The sequence below is a fragment of the Cervus canadensis genome, chromosome 30 (assembly GCF_019320065.1).
Source record: "Cervus canadensis isolate Bull #8, Minnesota chromosome 30, ASM1932006v1, whole genome shotgun sequence".
Taxonomy (NCBI): Eukaryota; Metazoa; Chordata; class Mammalia; order Artiodactyla; family Cervidae; genus Cervus; species Cervus canadensis.
The window spans coordinates 34,529,826-34,550,939 of record NC_057415.1 but is presented as its reverse complement, the minus strand read 5'-3'; the positions used below and the strand labels follow the sequence as shown (position 1 = coordinate 34,550,939).

The following is a 21,114-nucleotide window of genomic DNA, read 5'->3' as shown; positions in this document are numbered from 1 at the left end:
ATCCAAGGTAGAGTGGTTAAAGAGTTCAGGCTTTGTACAGGGAACAGGCAGTGCTGGCTGGACTGGTTTTTTTTTTTTTTTTTGGTCTGGTCAGTGTTGCCAACATACTAAAGTCCTATGAAACCTCTTATAAGGTCAGAGACCAGACTCTACCACTTACTAATTAAGTAATCTGGAGCAAGTTACTTCTTTGAACTGCAGTTTTGCTTGGAAAAAAGGCAAGATTAATTAATTCGAGAGACTGTGAGGATTAAACAAGATGCCTGAGGGTTACCTGGCGGTATCTAGACAAAGTACCCTCTTAAGTGATAGCAGTAGTGTTTATCTCATCATTATCATGAAATGCCACACTTAGTGTATGCTCCTCAGCCAAAGGCTTTCTAACTATTTCCAGTGAGGAAATGTATATTCCACAAGACACTTCTTTTGCCAAAGGCTTAGATGAAATGTTTTCACTCAGTTGCTACTTCGAAATCACTTGGAACCACCCCACCCCCCAAAAAAGAAGACAAGTTTGAATGATAGTAAAACTTCATTTTGAGAAAATCTTGAACACACTGTTATTTAAAAATTGCATGCTAATATACTAAGGTTCATTATTACTTTCAACACACTATGAAGGTAGTTAAGAAAAAAACAGTTTTTTCATGGCTAAACTATGGAGGAAATGGTAACCCACTCCAGTATTCTTGCCAGGAGAATCTCATGGACAGAAGAGCCTGGTGGGCTAGTCCATGGGGTTCCAAGAGTCGGACACAACTTTGCACCACCACAACTACGGAGGAAATAGAGCCTGTTAAACAGTGAAAAGAGTGAAGAGCCCAGCGGAAGGCAGAGCTGATAATCCAGAAGCTCCAGAGGTACACAGGATGCGCAAACACTTGGTTGTAACTGAAATCAGACTAAAAAGTCTATTTAGCTACATGTCACTCATTCATAGTTTGTACAAGAGTAACTGTCAAGCCTCCTTGGGAAGCAAAGGACAAGTGTTTTGAATGTCCAAGAAGCCACCATATTAGCCCTTCTGAATTCTCTATACACAATCCTTGCCAATTCTATTTTTGTGTGAATCTGTGTGAATTCAGTGTTCAGTGGTTGTATATCCGGGGTGGAAAGAGGAGAAAACTGCTGCATGGTCAGTGAATAAGAATTATAGGGTCCAGATATAGTTCACTGGTAGTCTGGCCTATAATGCAACAGTCCTCTATTTTTAAAAAAATGACTGACAGAATGCTTACTAAGGAGATGGAATTAGAATAAGCCATACTTGAGGTCACTTGTTATATCCCGAACTTAAAAAAAAGGGATCTCTGTGGACCAATGGCTGGGACTCAGGAAATGCTTCACTATACAAAATAACTCTTTAAAGGACAGTTTTTTAAATAGGATTTTACTCTGTAGCAAGTGTGTAATAAAGAAAAAGTTTATGTTTAGGAATACCCATTAGGGATTCCTTTTCCCAGAGTTATCTCCACATGAAGGGTACACGTAAATAACCAACAGAAAAGAACTTGCACAATAGAGACATCATGTTTGCTTTCTAAAAATTTCATTGAATCTTGACACAATGGCCTAGCTTTGGGTAACACAAAGGATGCCAAACTTCAAAGCAAAATGGAAGACATCTTCTGAAGAGGCAGAGGCTCAGTTCTGAACTTCCCGATGCAGTCAGCGTTCCAAGTGAACTCAACAGGATGAGGTAAAACCTCTGCTGCCTAACGCGGGATACAGCTGCACTCTGCGTCCCCGCCGCCCGCTCCGAGGGCCCTCGCTCTGGCCGGAGCTGTTCAGCCGGCGCCGAGAGCTGCGCCTCTCTGCCCGAGGGCCTCCTGCACACAGCACAGCCAGCCTGCTCTCTGGGCCCCACGGAGTCCTGACCCATGTACCAGGCAGTGGAAAGCCAGGTTTCAAGAAGTCGAAGTCCTGAGTGCTCTGAGGGAAGCAGGAGGGCATTCAAACAAAAGATTAATAAAAACAACCTCTACAAAGTTCATGGAGGGGCCTGAAGATGAAAACTAAAGTTTTCCGACCATGGAAGGAGTTGACCAACACCCAGGGATTGGGCTGCTTGCCTGAAGTGGGAGCTGAGACAGAAATTCAATTCTTTTGAGGATTTATATACATGGTAATTGGCAAAACACATGATAGAACAAAACACATCAATTCCTTTCTTTTGAAAATGGCTCCAAAGGGAGAGTGAGGCTTGAGTCCTTCTTCCATGGTCCTGCCTATTCAGCCATCCAGAGCTTGAAGGTCCTGTCATAGGAGCAAGTGGCTATGAGCTGCCCATCAGAAGAAATGTCTAGGCCCATCACTTTGCCTTCGTGGCCGGCCAGAGTCTTCAGAGGGGACCAGCCTGGGTGAGTCCAGATCTTGGCTGTGTTATCATAGGCACCCGTGAGCAAGAAATTCCCATGGATAGCTACAAAAGAGAAGAGGAACTACTTCAGGAATTGAAATATTCAAAACAGTGTAAGAAAAAAGAACCCAAATCTGCGGGGTGTGTGCTCAGTCGTGGCTGACTCTTTGTGACCCCATGGACTGTAGCCTGTCAGGCTCCTCTGTCCGTGGAATTTTCCAGGCAAGAACATTAGAGTGGGTTACTTCCCTGGCGGTCCAGTGGTTAAGACTCCATGCCTCCATTGCAGGCGGCATGGGTTTGACCCCTGGTTGGGAAACTAAGATCCCACATGCCACATGAGGGGGAAAAAAAAAAAACCTAAAGCAATCAAGAAGACTGGAGTGGGTCGCCATTTCCTCCTCCAGGGGATCTTCCCAACCCAGGGATCAAACCCGCGTCGCTAGCATCTCGTGCACTGGCAGGTGGATTCTTTACCGCTGTGCTACCTGGGAAGTCCTCAAATCCACTAGAACATGCTATTTTCAAAAAGATGGTATTTTGGCATTCACAAAATGCCAACACTCCAATCTGCATTTCTACTAGTCCGCTAAAAAAAAGGCAACAACTACAGACTTAGGGAAACAAATAACATTATTAAGGTCTTTTGGCTCTTTCCCTGAGACTACCTATTCAGAATAATATTAAGAATTAAGTGCTTGGACCTTCCATGGAAAGCAAAACATGCAGAGAAGTCTTCTTTACTTCCTAGCAACAAGAAGTATGCAGTCAGCTGTCTGAAAGGGTGGTTGAGGGAAGGAAATTATCATTTGTTCCTTCAACAGGGTCCAAATTCTCTCATGTTCCCCTTCCAAGTTAAGCTAACCCCTGGCCTGCATTTCACGCAAATGCAATCTGTTTGTCTTGTAGTTAGGGTTACAACAGAAGGAAAACTCACGCTCAAACTTGACACCCGTCACTAAGTTCTGATGGGCAGGGATGGTATAGACACAACGTCGCTGTCGAAGGTCCCACACTTTGCAGGTGTTGTCACCACTGCCAGTTGCAATGTGGTAGCTGTGGGTCAGATATAGTGATGAAGTCAGAAACACAGAGTACCTGCTGACCAATAACCCTGTCCACCCCTCGTTCAGTGAGCTTATTTACCCATTGGGGGAGAAATTTATTCCATATATTTCCTTCAGGTGACCTTCTAGGAACATGATACAACGTCCTGTGCGCAGGTCCCAAACTCGACCAAATGCATCCAGTCCCCTGATAAAACAATTCATGAATGAGTATTTTGAACCCAGTTCTCTGTGGAAGCAGGCAGATATGTCAGAGGTGAGACGACTGAGCTGCCCCGGCTATGTGGAAGAAGCCTTACCCAGTGCCAGCCAAAGAGCCATCTTGATGGAAGGCAATGTCATACACACCCATGCTGTGGCCCTCCTGATGCAGGATCTCCTCTTGAGCTTCCAAATCCCATAAGCGCCATGATCGGTCATAGCTTAAAAAGTCAAGCTAACAATTAACCAGCAGACACTCAAAGTGTACAAAGTGCTATAAATTACAAGTGTACAAAGTGCTTCAATGTACCAAGTGCTGTCAACAGTTCTAGCTCAAGTTATATTTCTGAAACTACTCATACAACCATATTAACAAATTCTTTTCTGGCATAAATAATGTCTCCACAATTAAGCATATCTGTCTTGGGTGCTAAATGGGAAACTATGGACTGCCTATGCCTAAAAAACTACTTCAGTGGCTATTTTGAAAAACAGAATTCCCTCAGAATGGTCCAGAACAAAGACTCTGTTGCCTACTTTCTTCCTCAATTTCACTGTTATGTCCTTCCATTCACTGAGCATTTACTGGGTCCTAAATTGAATGCTGGGGATATAATCAATCACAAACAGATCAACAGAATATAACAGAATAGACAGTATACAAATAGGCCCACATATACATGGTTAAATGATTTTCAATGAGGCCACCAAAGCAATTTCAGTAGTGAAAATCTCAACAAATGATGAGAAAACTGTAATACATATGGAAATAAATATAAAACACAAAATCCTCAATTAAAAAATGGGTGAAGCACCTGAACACTGAACAAAAGAAAATACACAAAGGGTCAATAAGCGTATGACTCAATACCAACAGTCATCAGAGTAATAAAAAAACTGAAACCATGAGATTTCACTACATACTTGCAAGACTGGGCAAAATGATGAGACAGGCAATGCCAAATGTTGCAAGGATGTTAAAAAAAAAAAACATAACACTAGAATGCTGGGAATGCATAATGATACCAACACTACAGAAAACCACTTTCAAGTTTTAAAAGTTAAACATACATCTACCCTATAACCTTGCAATTGCATTCCAAGGTATTATTTATTCAAGAGAAAGGAAAGACAAATATGTCCACACAAGTACTAGATGAGAGTATGTATAGCAGCTTTATTCTTATCAGCCAAGAGCTGGAAACAGCCCAAGTGTCCACCAGTGGGAGAAGGGATAATCTGGCAATAAAAAGGAACTACTGATACATGCAACGACAAGAATGAATCTTAAAAATGTTGTGCTGAGTAAAAGAATCCAGACACAAATGAGTTTATAAGGTATGAATAGATAGACTTAATTTATGGTGGCAGAAATCAGGGCAGGGGCTGTTTTGGAAAGGGGAGTTGGCTGGGAAAGGCATGGGGGAACTTTCTGGGGTGATGCAAATGTTCTATCAACAAGTGCATGGCTGTGAGCATAAATGATGCCATCTTGGGCCCATACAGTTCTTCCTGTCCTCCTGCTGACCCCACCCAGAACTGTACTGTGTGGTAAATCACTTTTCTATTGTCAAGGGTTTTTATTAATAGTTAATAGATATTGTTTAACAACCATTAGGACCAGGAAACCTCCATGCTCTGTTAGTCGTCAAACAATGAAGATCTTTGCTGATGTATTCCCAGCACCTACTGGTTACCCATTCATAAATCTTGACTTAGGAATGTACTTCCTACTTCCAAGCACAGACCCCCATACTCTAGGTTAACTATAAAATTGCCACAACGGCTTCATGAAGGTGCAGTGTAGCTGTGAATGCTTCAGGACTGCTGACTGCCAGATCCCACCCTGTAAGTGACCCTATAATAAACTGGTCCACTGGTTATACGGATGGAGTTGTCCACCTTGATTACTCATCTCAAGATGCTTCTCAGGGACATCCCTTGTGGTATGGTGGATGAGAATCCACCTGCCAATGCAGGTGGGTTCAATCCCTGGTCCGGGATGATTCCACATGACGTGGGCCACCCATGCGCCACAACTCCTGAGGCCTGCGAGCCTAGAGGCTGAGCTTAGTCAGCAACGAGCAGCCACTGCGATGAGAAGCATGTGCACTGCAACAAAAGCAGCTCCCGTTCATCACAACTAGAGAAAGCCCACAAGCAGCAACGAAGACGCAGTGCAACCAAAATTAAAAAAAAAAAGATGACCTCTCAGTTTGGTGGGCACTTTTTGTTCCCTTGGACCTCCAACAACAGGGATGTGGGTCATGTGAATGTATGCATTTGTCAAGACTGACTAAATTATACACTTAAATCCATTTCACGGCATATAAACTGTATCTCAAAAACTTCCTTAATAGATTCTGGCCTCACTGAATTTATAGAATCAATGAAAGAGACTGATCTATAAGCAGTGAAGTTATAATACAATGTATAACCCACTCTGCCGACCCCCTCCACCAAAAAATGCACTTCTAGTATTGGCCAAGAAAGAGAACGGGGAAAAACTCTAGCTTTCTGGCAATTAGTGACCGAAATTTCAGATTAACTGCAATTTAAAGCCAAATACACGTAGCCTTAACTGTACCATATAGTCTTTTTTGATTCTGGTTCATTGCATTCCAAGAAAATATTACTTGAAGATCTCTACTCTAAAAATTTCCTTGGCAGTTATCCATAAAGGGTTAACAAGGTGCCCCAGGCCTGTATGGACGAATAAAGAGGATGGCTTACCAGGTGGTACCTAAGAAGCGTCCTGATGGATGCCACATTACACGGGCCACACGCACTGTGTGGCCTTCAATATCTGCCACCGGTTCATCACTGAAAAGGAACCAAATATCGTGAGTAAACTATTTTACAGTCATGCAAATATTCACTGAATTCTTTTCCTAACTGTTGAGCACACAGGCACTCATTCTGCACGGGCTCACAGGCCAAACTGTGCCTGTCATCTGTTAAAATGTCAGGGCCAACAGTAACCTCACCACTCCCCAAGGTTATAGAAGCTTCGGGGCTGTCACACGTGTCCACAGGGGAACTGCCCGCTCTTTGCTGTTCAGTGGCTCAGCTGTGTGCTACTCTTTGCGACCCCGTGGACCGCAGCGCGCCAGGCCTCCCTGCCCTTCACCATCTCCCGGAGCTGGCTCAGACTCATGTCCACTGAGTCAGTGATGCCACCCAGCCATCTCGTCCTCTGTCGTCCCCTTCTCATCCTGCTTTCAATCTTTTGCAGCATCAGGGTATTTTCCAATAAGTCAGTTCATCTCATCAGGTGGCCAAAGGATTGGAGTTTCAGCTTCAGCATCAGTCCTTCCACTGGATATTCAGGGTTGATATCCTTTAGGATTGACTGATTTGATCTCCTTGCAGTTCAAGGGACTCTCAAGAGTCTTCTCCAACATCACAGTTCAAAAGCATCAATTCTTTGGTGCTCAGCATTCTTTATGGTCCAAATATCACATCCATAAATGACTACAGGAAAAACCATAGCTTTGATTATATGGACCTCTGTTAGCAAAGTAATACCTCTGCTTTTTAGTATGCTATCTAGGTTTGTTATTGCTTTTCTTGCAAGAGGCAAGTGTCTTTTAATTTCAAGGTTGCAGTCGACATCTACAGTGATTTTGGAGGCCAAGAAAATAAAGTCTGTCACTGTTTTCATTGTTTCATCTATTTGCCATGAAGTTATGAGACTGGATGCCATGATCTTAGTTTTTTGAATGTGAATTTTAAGCCAGTTCTTTCACTCTCTTCTTTCACTTTTCATCAAGAGGCTCTTTAGTTCCTCTTTGCTTTCTCCCACAGGGGTGGTGTCATCGGCATAGCTGAGGTTATTGATATTTCTTCCTGCAATCTTGATTCTGGCTTGTGCTTCATCCAGCCCAGCATTTCTCATGATGTACTCTGCATGTAAGTCGAGTAAGCAGGGTGACAATATACAGCCTTGACGTACTCCTTTGAAAATTTTGACCAGTCTGTTGCTCCATGTCCAGTTCTAACTGTTGCTTCTTGACCTGCATACAGGTTTCACAGGAGGCAGGTCAAGTGGTCTGGTATTCCCATCTCTTTCAGAATTTTCCACAATTTGTTATGATTCATACAGTCAAAGGTTTCAGTGTAGTCAATGAACCAGAAGCAGATGCCACAGCACTTCAATAAACACTGTCCTTTTATTTCAGTTCACTATGTCAACAAACTCTTAATTCTATACCACTTAAGATTAAGAAAAAAATAAAAGATACTTCAACCTAACAAGCAAAATAATTTCTCTGAACCAAAGGACTGCTGAGATTCTAGAAAGAAACATACTTTGATAGAGATGCAGGGCGCTATCAAACAGTTCTGGTCCAAGCGGATTATAGATAATTTCATTTCAAACTTCAGCTTGTTCAAGGATCCACATGAAAGAAGAACTCCTAAACAGAGGCTTAATTTCTTTTCAGTGGCCATTAAATTCTACTACCAGCAACAGCGGAAAGAAGATCTGAAACACCAGTGAAAGGAAATAAACACAAACCCTAAAGAGGGCAATTAAAAAGGGAACACTGTTAATGTGCATACACAGAACTAATCAAAGCCCTAGGGGAACAAATATTGCTAGGTATCACCAAAGCCAATTAAAACTTGCTGTGCTCACAGGTAAGATCCTGTCTAGTAGAGTGGAGACACTAATTAGCTCCTCACAAAATCCTAGAACAAAAGCTTCATGTGCTTTCCCAAAGAAGGAAAACTAAGCAACTGAATTCAGAAGTCTTTTAGGCAACAAGGTACTTCTAACCATTTCTGGGCAAACAATAATCACAAACACACTAAAACAGACAAACAAACCTGTTGTAATTAGAAAATATGGTTTAGGTAAAGGATGACAATGTTGGGAGGAGACATCACTTCCCTGGCAATACTGCTAGCCATAACCTTCTTTCCCTCCCCTGTGGCTGTTTGCTAAGAACCAGTGTGCTGTCTGGAGTATTATTTTCAGTCAATCTATTGCATGGCAGGTATAATGGATCGTTACAGAATAACGAGCCAGGAAAAAGTGGTCACTATAGTAGAGGCAAAAACCGAGGTACAGAGTTCTAGGTCCCTAGGGCCAACCCATCAACTATTTACTGTGTTGACGGCCATGTGGACAGAGCAGGAAATATTCACCTGTCAAGGCTCCACAGCTTCACAGAACCGTCAGCAGCACAAGAGGCCAGATTGACGTCTTTTTGGTCCAAGGAGACCGTGGATTTGGGGTGGAATACAATCGCTCCCACGTTTGTGTTATGGCCTGAAGGAGTATAAAAGATGGAAATTAAAGGGCTGCTGTTCCGTTATAACTTAAGTGTAAACATACACAATGAGGAATATTATATACACACAGTTCAGAAAAAGTGAACCTATAAAGTATTAAAGTAGTTATTCAACTAGTAAAAAATTGAACTTTTAAAATTTAAACTAACGTATAAATTACATTTAAAAAAAAAGCTATAAACACCAAAAATGTTTCTTGCTTTAGAGATTGTAAATGCCAGACTGGGGCTGGACATGAGAGAGAAATATGCATATAACGTCATTATCATTCAGCCTTGCAGTCAAAGAAAACCAAACCAAGTCAGATCATATCAAGAATTAATCGTGTGTATACTGGGTTTGAGTGTCTGGTAGAGCTTGAAGAGTTATACTGCTTGACAAGAGTTCGAATTGGGAAAAAGACCAAGATTTAGGTAAGAGTATGACCCACCTCGAAGGGTGTGAAGGAGGTTGCAATCAGGAACAGACCAGAGCTTGCAAAGCCCACTCCTATCAAATACAAAGGAAAGCATCTCAGCCAGGGTTGGTCTGGGAAGGAAAAGGTATCTTGGTAACATTACTAAAGGACAACTTCTTCTTACCCCCCAAAACCGTTACAGTGGCAGACAAAAAAAGAAAAGGCTTATCATTTGAAGGGTATGTAGGAAAGCTATAGCCAGGTCTGATGCAAACAAAGGCCTCTACTGGACTATAAATATTACAGCACAAGCTGCTCTTAACTTTTGGACCAATTTCTAGGGAAAGTAGGACAAATTAAACTATCTAACTGTAATATTAATAATGATATTATCTCCTTAAATATGAATAGCATATTACTACTTACAAAGTAATTAAAAAAAACTGCTTTATTTTGAAAAATTCCAACCAATTACTTTTTTAACATCTCAAATGATCCTTATAACAGACTTGTGAGGTCCCTAAGACAGGAACGATCATTTCCGCTTTACTTGTGTATTCACTTTATTTTCTGTGATCAACTTTTTAAATGGAGTATAGATGATTTACAATGTCGTGTCAGCTTCTGCTGCATAGTGAAGTGAGCCATCGCTACTTTATAATAAAGAGAGCTGAGGCCTGAAGAGGTGGACGGATCTATGTAGGTCCTTGGTTTTCTCCTGAATGGCAGTCTCGATTTCTGCCTAGTCAAGTAGCTTCTGTGTACAGTGTAAGGAAGATTGCCCCTCACTAGATGACAATGTCCCACAAGGACAACTAAGTAACTGAACAGAACAAAACAACAAAGTTTTCACATCTTAAAGGTTTTTTGCACATGCCATGGCAAAAAGAAACCAGAATATACACAAAAACAGTAATTCGCTTTACTTTACAGATAAAGAAACTGAAGCTTACAGAGATGAAGTATCTTGCTTAGGTCACATAACTAAAAAAGAAAAGCTATATCAAAGTGTGTATAGTTAGTCCATAAACTCCCTGTATTAATATATCTGCTCCAAAATGATGCTAATGCCAAGAATATGACTGACACATGCTAATTGAAAGCTCTATTATAAACTACAATGGGTACATATTAGCATCTCTAGTTTGATGTGATCATGAGCAGCAGAGGAAAATGGGATAGCAATGGCCTTCTATTTTTCACTTTTTTTCTGAAAGTCGCTCAATCGTGTCCGACTCTCCGACCCCATGGACTATACAGTCCATGGAATTCTCACAATGCAGGCGGATTTTTTACCAGCCGAGCCACCAGGGAAGCCAAGCAATGGCCTTCTAAAACAAAAGTTGACTTTCCCCCCAGAACCCCATTTAAGGAAAACAAAACAAAATGAAACAAAACACTGTAAAATGGGACTTACCAACAAGCCGTGGCCAGCATTTTGGAATCGGGGCTAAAGTGACAGTAGGAGATAGGCCGATCATCCCCAATCTGACTGCAGAAATTATTCAAAGACTTAAAAAAAGGACAAACAAGGAATCATTAATTGCTAACCCAAGATTTTCTTCGCTTTTCTACCATAAAAAAAAAAGAAAAAAAAAAAAAAAACCTTTTCAGTTTTAACCCACCCTAAGATTCCCCACCCCTCCTTTTTTGTCAGGAGACACTTCTACTAATGAATGAATGAATGAATGGAGTCAAGGCTTCTCTGGAACTCCCCCATGCTGTCATCTGCAGTCATCTGCAGTCTGTGTCGCTAGCTTCTCTGTCAGCTAAAGATAAGCCAGAAAGCCATGGCAAGATCTAAAGCACAGTCTAACATATTAAAAGGGATTAAAGGACAGGAACCATAGGCCTCTGCCTGGTACAGAGGACAGTAGGTCCCCTGCCACCTTAACTGATGGATCCTCCCAAGCAGCAACAGTGCAAGCAAAGAAGATGATGTATAGCTGCCTTTCTTTGCCAGAGGCGGGCCAAGGTAGAACATTTAATAAATACTGCAGAAATCTTTAAGACATTGGGCAATCGCTGACAGCGTCTTACTCGGAGAGATTTGTGCAGCTCTTGCATCTGGGAGGTTCTAGTTGTCTCAGGAATCTCTTTATGGAGACGGGCCTCTTCCAAGCGTTTCATTGCTCTGTAACACAGAAAACAACATTACCCTGGGCAGACAGGCTGGAAACAAGGGTCCACAGAAGTCTCTGTACCTCTCAATTTCAACTAACAACCACAGTCATTATAAAGCAGATCCTCAGTCCCTGAGAGGAAATAAGAAGTATGCTTCTTCCTCCTCCTCAAATTTCTCCTTACCTGGGCAGTGAGTAATTAGCAATCCACAATCTAGCAACCTTCAGGCTGTTTGGTCCTTCATGGTACCAGGTCTGCTGATACTGAAAGTTAAATAAGAGCAGAAATGTCAAGCCTGAAGCATCCCTGCCTTTTTCATAGCTATCAATTCCCTACTGTAACTGCCCAGAAGAAAGGTGAATTAGTTCAGTATAATATGATGAAATCTGGGATATGCGCTTTCTGCTGTGTTTCCTTCTATGAGTTCTTATTGGATGATTTCTGGTTCCTTTTTAAAAGGAAAACCAGGAATGGTGTGCTTCTTTCCTGAAATGGGAAACTCGCTTACCTCCGTTTGTATCTACAAAGGAACCACAAACAACTGCCAACAACTATTCCTCAACAGCAGTCTCCAACCCCTGCTCTGCCCCTCATCCGAGGCAAAGCAAAGCTCTGAGAACAGAAAACAAGAGAACTGCCCCCTTGTTTCCTGCATGCTTACACTATGAAGCCAAGGACGTATTTTACCTCTTCTTTGGACTTCTTTGATTTCTCATCATCTTTTTTGGTCTTTTTTAAGGCATCAGTACCGACCACTGAGAGGATATTTCTTAACCTGTAACAAAGAAGATCAGAATTTAAATAGGGTTGAGATGAGGTAAAGTAAGACCTTCACTTTACTTCACTCTGTGCCACAGTGTGTTGGATACTCTTGACGCGTTAAGTACAAAAAATGACTAAGAAACAGCCCTTGACTTCACAGGGTGCTAAGGGGAATCATGAGTAAACAACCTAGACTTGGAGGGCATCAGGGAAGGCCTTATGGAGAAGATGCTCTCTAAACTGAGACCTCAATCAACCAAGTCACTAGGTCAAGAATGTTCGGAAAGGACAGCTAAGGCAGAGGGTTCAACAAATGTGAAGGTCTGGAAGCAAGAAAAGCATGTTGAGCCTGGAATCAAAACAGTTCAGTACGGCTGGAGCATGGGGTACTGGGAAAGGCTGAGAGAGAGAAATGGCTGCGAATCGAAGGAGGGACCAGGTCACAATGCGCTCCTAATGCCATGGTGAGGAGGGCTCACACTGGAGAAAGACTCCTGGAAAAGTATGGAGAAGAGATTAAAGAGGGAAGAACAAAGGAGGGCACTCAGTATACTGTGGTATCCTCCCACTTGAGTCTTAATGGACTGAATAAGACAGTGGCGGGGAAGACTCAAGACATTCACCTAAGGGACACAAACAGTAAAAGTATATCCTTTGCAAGGCTATTAACAAAGTAACATACCATGATAGAGCATGTCGGGGCTTACTTTACCAGGGATCAGAGGTTAGGCAGGGCTTCTTTAAGGAGGTGGTATTTATGCTGAAACCAAAAGAATTAAAACGCTCTAAAAGGAAAGAGCTCCAGCATTCTTGCCTAGAAAATCCGTGGGCAGAGGAGCCTGACAGGCTACAGTCCACAGGGTCCCAAGAGTCAGACACAACTTAGTAACTAAATCATAACACAAAAGGCAAGAGAGGGGAATAAAAAAAGGAAAATTAAGTTGAAAAACAGGGAAAAAAAAAAAAGCTTGAGTATCCTAGGAGGACCATTATGGCTACCGAGTCTAGTAAACTGGGGAAGAGTGGTACAAGGTAAGGATGAAGAGCATGTCAGGAGTTCTTTACTCAAAGTTTAGTAAGAGACACTGTAGGATTTTAAGCAAACAATTAATATAGCACATCTGGGGTTATTACAATAGTCTAAATTTGAAACTAGTGGAGGGAGAGAAAAGAGGACATCCTGGAGGTACATTTCAGAAGTAGAATAAACAAGATTTTGCTGATGGGTAACACAGAAGGTGACACAGATTTTTAACTGAAAACTGTGTGAACGGTTGTGTTATTTGCAAGGAGAAAAGGAAAAGGATGGAAAATAGATGAGTTCAATGTCAGTTCACTTCAGTTCAGTCGCTCAGTCTTGACCCCATGGACTGCAGTATGCCAGGCTTCCCTGTCCATCACCAACTCCCAGAGTTTACCCAAACCCAGGTCCATTGAGTCGGTGATGCCATCCAATCATCTCATCCTGTCATCCCCTTCTCCTCCTGTCCTCAATCTTTCCCAGCATCAGGGTCTTTTCCAATGAGTCAGCTCTTCGCATCGGGTGGCCAAAGGATTGGAGCTTCACCTTCAGCATCAGTCCTTCCAATGATTTCCTTTAGGATGGACTGGTTGGATCTCCTTGCAGTCCAAGGGACTCTCAAGAGTCTTCTCCAACACCACAGTTCAAAAGCATCAATTCTTCAGTGCTCAGCTTTCTTTATAGAGACCAACTCTCACATCCATACATGACTACTGGAAAAACCACAGCCTTGACTAGATGGACCTTTGTTGGCAAAAGTAATCTCTCTGCTTTTTAATATGCTGTCTAGATTGGTCATTAACTTCTCTTCCAAGGAGTAAGCATCTTTTAATTTCATTCAACATAGGTCCATGAATAAGGTAAACTGGAAGTAGTCAAGCAGGAGATGGCAAGAACAAACATCAACATCTTAGCAATCAGTGAACTAAAATGGATGGGAATGGGCAAATTTAATTCAAATGACCATTAAATCTACTACTGAGGGCAAGAATCCCTTAGAAGAAATGGAGTAGCCATCATAGCCAATGAGAGAGTCTGAAAGGTAGTACTTGGGTGCAATCTGAAAAACGAGAGAATGACCTTGGTTCGTTTCCAAGGCAAACCATTCAATATCACAGTAACCCAAGTTCAAGCCCCAACCATTGATGCCGAAGAAGTTGAAGCTAACTAGTTCTATGAAGACCTATAAGAGCTTCTAGAACCAACACCAAAAAAAGATGTCCTGTTAATCACAGGGGATTGGAATGCAAAAGCAGCAAGTCAAGAGATACTTGGAGTAACAGGCAAGTTTGGCCTTGGAGTACAAAATGAAGCAGGACAAAGGCTAACAGAATTCTGCCAAGAGAATACACTGGTCATAGTAAACACCTTTTCCCAACATAAGGGACAACTTTACATGTGGACATCACCAAATGCCAGATTGATTTTATTCTTTGCAGTTGAAAATGGAGCACCTCTATCCACTCAGCAAAAACAAGATCTGGAGCTGACTGTGGCTCAGATCATCAGCTCCTTATAGCAAAATTCAGGCTTAAACTAAAGAAAGCAGGGAAAACCACTAGGCCATCCAGATACGACCTAAATCAAACCTCCATAATCATACAGCAGAGGTAACAAATAGATTTAAGGAATTAGATCTGATAAACAGAGTTGAAGAACTATGGACAGAGGTTCATAATACTGTACATGGGCACTGACAAAAACCATCCCAAAGGAAAAGAAATGCAAGAAGGCAAAGTGGTTGTCTGACAAAGCCTTACAAATAGCCAAGGAAAGAAGAGAAGTGAAAAGCAAGGGAAAAAGGGAAAGGTATACCCAACCGAAAGCAGAGTTCCAGAGAATAGCAAGGAGAGAAAAGGCCGTCTTCAATGAACAATGTGAAGAAACAGAGGAAAACAGAAGGGGAAAGACTAGAGATCTCTTCAAGAAAACTGGAGATATCAAAGGAACATTTCATGCAAAGATGGGCACAATAATGGACAAAAACAGTAAAGACCTAATAGAAGCAGAAGAGATCACAAAGAGATGGCAAGAATACACAGAAGAACTGTACAAAAAAGATCTTAATGATCTGGATAGCCATGATGGTGTGGTCACTCACCAAGAGCCAAACATCATGGAGTGTGAAATCATGAGGGCCTTCGGAAGCACTGCTGCCAATAAAGCTAGCAGAGGTGATGGAATTCCAGCTGAGCTATTTGAAATCCTAAAAGATGATGCTATTAAAGTGCTGCATTCAGTATGTCAGCAAATTTGGGAAAACCAGTAGTGGCCACAGGACTGAAAAAGGTCAATCTTCATCCTAATTCCTAAGAAGGGCAATACTAAAGAACGTTCAAACTACCAGACAATTGCGCTCACTTCCCAAGCTAGTAAGGTTATGCTCAAAATCCTGTAAGCTAGGCTTCAGCAGTACCTGAATGGAAACGTCCAGATGTAAAAGCTGGATTTAGAAAAGGCAGAGGAAACAGAGACCAAGTTGCCAACATTCGCTGATCATAGAGAAAGCAAAGGAATTCCAGAAAATTCTGTCTCACTGACTATGCAAAAGCCTTTGACTGTGTGAATCACAACTGTGAAAAACTCTTAAAAGAGATGTGAATACCAGACCATCTTACCTGCCACCTGAGAAACCTATATGCGGGTCAAGAAAAAACAGTTAGAACCTTATATAGAATAAATGACTGGTTCAAAATTAAGAAAGAAGTATGACAAGGCTGTATACTGTCATTCCGCTTATTTAACTTATATGTAGAGTACATCATGGAATTGCCAGGCTAGATGACTCACAAGCTGGAATCAAGATTGCTGGGAGAAATATCAACAACCTCAGATATGCAGATGATACCACTCTAATGGCAGAAAGCGAGGAGGAACTGAAGAGCTTACTGATGAGGGTGAAAGAGAGACTGAAAAAGTCAGCTTGAAAGTCAGTATTAAAAAATCTAATTAGATGGCCTCTGGTCTTAACACTTCATGGCAAATAGAAGAGGAAAAGGTGGAAGCAGAGACAAATTTCCTCTTCTTGGGATGGGGAAAATCACTGTGGATGGTGCCTGCAGCCACAAAATTAAAGATGACTGCTTCTTGGAAGGAAAGCAGTGATAAACCCAGGCAGTATATTAAAAAGCAGAGATACCATTTAGCTGAAAAAGGTCCATACAGTCACAACTATGGTGTTTCCAGTAGTCACATATGCATGTGAGAACTGGACCATAAAGAAGGCAGAGCACTGAAGAACTGATGTTTTCGAACTGTGCTGCTGGAGAAGGCTCTTGAGAGTCCCTTGGACAGCAAGTAGATCAAACCAGTCAATCCCAAAGGAAATCAACCCTGAATATTCACTGGAAGGACTGATGCTGAAGCTGAAGCTCCATACTCTGGACACCTGATGAAAACAGCCAACTAACTGGAAGAGACCCTGATGCTGGGAAAGACTGAAGACAGCAGGAAAAGAGGGCAACAGAGGATGAGATGGTTGGATGACATCATCAATTCAATGGACATGAACTTGGGCAAACTCCAGGAGATGGTGAGGTACTGGGAGGCCTGGTGTGCTACAGTCCCTGGGGTTGCAAAGAGCCGGACACGACTTGGTGATTGACCAACAACAACAACCAACTTAAGATGTCAAATTTGAGACTACAGAATAGCTAGGCTACAGAGACCTGGGAATCATCAGACTCCATGCCATGGGAGTCCATATAAACCATGCCACGGGAATGGACCCGATCCCTCATGGTTGGTGTAAAGTAAAGTAAAGTTGCTCAGTCGTGTCCGACTCTTTGTGACTGTAGCCTCCCAGGCTCCTCTGTGCATGGGATTTTTCTAGGCAAGAGTACCGGAGTGGGTTGCCATTTCCTTCTCCAGGGGATCTTCCTGACCCAGGGATCGAACCCAGGTCTCCAGCATTGCAGACACACGCTTTACTGTCTGAGCCACCAGGTGTAGGACAAGGACAAACAACAGTGGTTTATAAAGGTTACGCGGGGGGAAACGAGGCTTAGAAGAATTAGCTAAAGAAACAGGAGGAAAACCAGGAGGATTGGGTTTTATGGGAGCCAAGGAAAGGGAGTGTTTGAAGGATGGAATAGGTGGCAGTGTACGAGGGCTATTCTTAGTAAAGATGAGCTGATAACCTTAATGAACAGCCATTTCAGTGTGGTACTGGTCAATCAGTTTGCACTGGGTTGAAGAGTGGTAAGGGCCTTAAGAGGGTAAATGTAATAAGTGAGGAATAGTTGAGCCCCAAGTCCTGAAGAGGCAGGCAGGTCACATCCTTGTAACTGCACACGACTAGCCTGTCACTGAGAGATTTTGGAACTTCAGAATCACAAGAGTAGCATTATTTGAGGACAGTACTTCTTTTCAATAACATCCAAAAAACACTTACCATCATGTTTTATGTTAATGACAAAAAACACATTTGCTGTTTAAATTTTCAGAGTTCAGTGACAAAATTTTACCCAACTCAAAACTGCATGCTAAGGAGAGGAAGGGGACGGAACATGTTAACATCTTCACAGTTTATAAAGAAAAATTAGTAGAGGAGAATAAATTGGCCTAAGACTTAGATTATGGACTAAACCATATTCATACAACTTAATGAGATATTCTGTCAACATTATGTGAGACATTCTATTAAAGTTTTAGCTACAAATACCAACTAAATAATGGCAGAAAGTGAAGAGGAACTAAAGAGCCTCTTGATGAAAGCAAAAGAGAGTGAAAAAAGCTGGCTTAAACTCAACATTCAAAAAATGAACATCATGGCATTTGGTTGAATCACTTCATGGCAAATAGATAGGGAAAAAGTGCAAAATGTCACATTTCATTTTCGTGGGCTTCAAAATCAATGTGGATGGTGACTGCAGCCATGAAATTAACAGACACTTGCTCTTTGGAAGAAAAGCTATGACAAACCTAGACAGTGTATTAAAAAGCAGAGACATCACTTTGCTGAAAAAGGTCCGTATAGTCAAGGTTGTGGTTTTTCCAGTAGTCATGTATGGATGTGGGCCGTAAAGAAGGCAGATTACCGAAGAATTGATGCTTTTGAACTGAGGAGTTGGAGAAGACTTTTTTTTTTTGGAGAAGACTCTTGAGAGTCCCTTGGACTGCAAGGAGATCCAACCAGTCAATACTAAAGGAAATCAACCCTGAAAATTCATTGGAAGGAATGATGCTGAAACTGAAGCTCCAATACTTTGGCCACCTGATGTGAAGAACCAACTCACTGGAAAAGACCCTGATGCCGGGAAAGATTGAGGGCAGGAGAAGAAGAGGACGATAGGATGAGACAGTTGGACGGCATCACTGTCTCAATGGACATGAGTTTGAGCAAGCTCTGGGAAACAGTGAAGGACAGGGAAGTTCATGGGGTCACAGAGTCGGACATGACTTAGTGACTGAACAACAACAACTAAAATTTGGAACTATAACCCTGTGATTAAAAAAAGAGTAAGTACTTAGAAAGGGTACCTTTCTCTTCTTTCAGCAGGACCTTCTCCAAAAAGTGTGATGGGTTCCCCCAAAGCTCTAAGGCAAGCTTTGACCTCTGAGTCATCTGTGGAAACGTTGATCTGCCGAGCTCGCTTCCTTCTCTCAAACTCTGCTAACACTTCTGCCTGTCTCTCACTGATGTGCTCTTCAATTTCAAACACTTCTCCTATAAACAGAGCAGGAAATATCAGCATAAATCACCAATCTTCTTCAATTAGGGAGAGAGAAATAAGTTCTTAGAACTGGAGTCTGCTTGCCTCTAGGGACACTTAACTAATCTACTAGAAATTTTACAGTTTCTCAGTTCATTAAAGTATGCCAAACACAGAAAACTAAATGAGGTTTTAAAGGCCAGAAACTGGTTCAAGTCATCTTGTTTCATTTGGCAACTTACACTTATATAAACACACAGCTTTCATGAGACAATGAGAATATAGAGCACTTTTAACAAGTTAACTAGGCTTTCTATCCATGGAAAAATAGAAACATTATTTTAACAGTTGTCAAGGTTACTTTCTGAAACAGTCTCAGTATAGGAACACTAACAAACATAACAATAAACTGGAAATAATTACCATGAAAATGATAAGCCTTAACTATAAGGCTTTTTGGCTAATCTAGAAGCTAGTTTTAAAAGTCACATAAAAAACAAGCATTTGGATGCGAAGTGAGAAGTACAGTAGTGATGCAGTCATGTTTAAAATAACATAAAAGGTTTAAAACTCATGAAAAGTGCATGTGTACAGAAAAGGTGTGGGAGGGTCGATGAGAAACTTGACCGAAGTCCTATCTGCGGAGAAGTCTTTTTATACCCTTCCATACTGTCTGAATTTCTTATGACAAACATGAATGATTTTATTTTAAAAATATAGTAGACTACTAGTTACTGGCATGAAAAAATACCCTCAACAGTGTGTGCATACTTATTCGCGTACTTGTTTCCAACTCTTTGTGACCTGGTAGACTGTAGCCCACCAGACCCCTCTGTCCATGGGATTTTACACATGTGAAAATACTCGAGTAGGTTGCCATTTCCTCTTCCAGGGGATCTTCCCCACCCAGTGATTAAACTCACCTTGTCTCCTGTGTCTTCTGCATTGCAGGTGAATTCTTTACCCACTGAGCCATCGGGAAAGCCCCTTTAACCGTATTCAGAATGACACATGCAGGTTATAAAACAATTTGTTTATCATTTAACAATTTGTTTATCATTTATGGAAAAAAAAATGTATTTTTTTTTTTTTATTTTTTATTTTTTGCGAGCCAGCCAGGAGAAAATGTATTTTTATAGCTTTATTAAGTTCTTGAAATTATATGGCCCCAATTAAAGACTACAAGTTTTTCTACTTCATATGTTTCTGTATTGTTTAACTGCTTTCAAAATAAAGATGGCTACCACTTTAAAATTTAAAAGTGATAATTTCATTTCGGGTGAAAAGCAGTTTGAAAACTAAAAAGAGGAGAATATTAGGAAACACAGTAGCTCCAAGCTAATGCCAGAACTACGCTAGATCTCCAGAAGACAAAGGGAATCACTCTGAATCCAAATGCACACTGAATAAATTCCTAGTAAAATTACTAACAATTCATTGAAGAAAAACTGTATAAAAGGTTTTAAGAAAAAGTTTCTCTGGATGATAATACCAAGGCAGGTAGGCAGATATTTGAAGTTTTTTGACATAAACTAATGATATTTAAGTTGAGGCAGGTAATCATTACAGAAAATTTGAGCACCAAAGGTAAAGATGAACTCACAATTTGCATCTTACCAGAGGTTATGTTAATGTTTCCTGCCTCAATTCCTGCTTTGAGTCCTTCTTTTCCCAAAAGCCCAGATTCTCCTTTGGCCAGACGCTCCCTCTCCTTCTCTTCCAAACTTCCATAATAGATGTGTGGTTTCTTCACAACAGGAGCCACTAAGTCATCTGGTGCCTTAGTTTTGGTTGCCTGCTAAAACAAAGACCTACATTAATTAACCTAAAACTTAATCGTAGCAATCGAATAGGTTTCCCAGCAGAATGCAGCTTATTTAGAGCTTCAAACCTATTTCTTCCCCCACACAAAGGACAAACCAGACACCAGTTAAAATGTGTCTTCCTTGATCTGGGGGTGGAAGGAGAGAGTGGTTCCAGTCTCTTAATCACTTAAGTTTTGCAGACAGGAAGAGATGGATAAAACTAGTCAATTTCTTGTGCTGATTTTTCTGTCAAAGGTTTTCTCTCGAACACGTTTATTTCATACAGTTGCAGCAAGTGCAATCTCGGCTTTTAAGAAATTTCCAGAATTATTGCTCATCACAGGGGATTTCAAGGACAACTGAAATAACCAACGCGATGGTACGTGGGACAAGTTAGAAAGTTACTGTTCATACATTTCAAACGTT

The 21,114-nt window shown here is 41.4% G+C and overlaps 1 protein-coding gene across 5 annotated transcripts in view; it reads right to left on the bottom strand.

The window, feature by feature from the left end:
• Positions 1 to 1,532: 1,532 nt before the first annotated feature.
• The window catches only part of PRPF4 (pre-mRNA processing factor 4), a 20,073-nt gene continuing 491 nt past the window's right edge, over positions 1,533 to 21,114 (bottom strand). For 2 of the 5 annotated variants that reach the window (XM_043453558.1, XM_043453560.1), the window contains exons 2-14: positions 20,501 to 20,681; positions 18,711 to 18,897; positions 12,134 to 12,221; positions 11,630 to 11,709; positions 11,363 to 11,456; positions 10,740 to 10,834; positions 9,356 to 9,414; positions 8,779 to 8,902; positions 6,361 to 6,450; positions 3,726 to 3,848; positions 3,506 to 3,613; positions 3,297 to 3,415; positions 1,533 to 2,422 (exon numbers count right to left, since the gene is read on the bottom strand). In XM_043453558.1, the coding sequence (XP_043309493.1) occupies positions 2,229 to 2,422; positions 3,297 to 3,415; positions 3,506 to 3,613; positions 3,726 to 3,848; positions 6,361 to 6,450; positions 8,779 to 8,902; positions 9,356 to 9,414; positions 10,740 to 10,834; positions 11,363 to 11,456; positions 11,630 to 11,709; positions 12,134 to 12,221; positions 18,711 to 18,897; positions 20,501 to 20,681 (1,542 nt within the window). In that variant the 3' untranslated portion in view covers positions 1,533 to 2,228. Of the gene's footprint in view, positions 2,423 to 3,296; positions 3,416 to 3,505; positions 3,614 to 3,725; positions 3,849 to 6,360; positions 6,451 to 8,778; positions 8,903 to 9,355; positions 9,454 to 10,739; positions 10,835 to 11,362; positions 11,457 to 11,629; positions 11,710 to 12,133; positions 12,222 to 18,710; positions 18,898 to 20,500; positions 20,682 to 21,114 lie in introns of those variants that run through there. The other 3 variants (XM_043453559.1, XM_043453561.1, XM_043453562.1) reach the window with 2 other exon arrangements.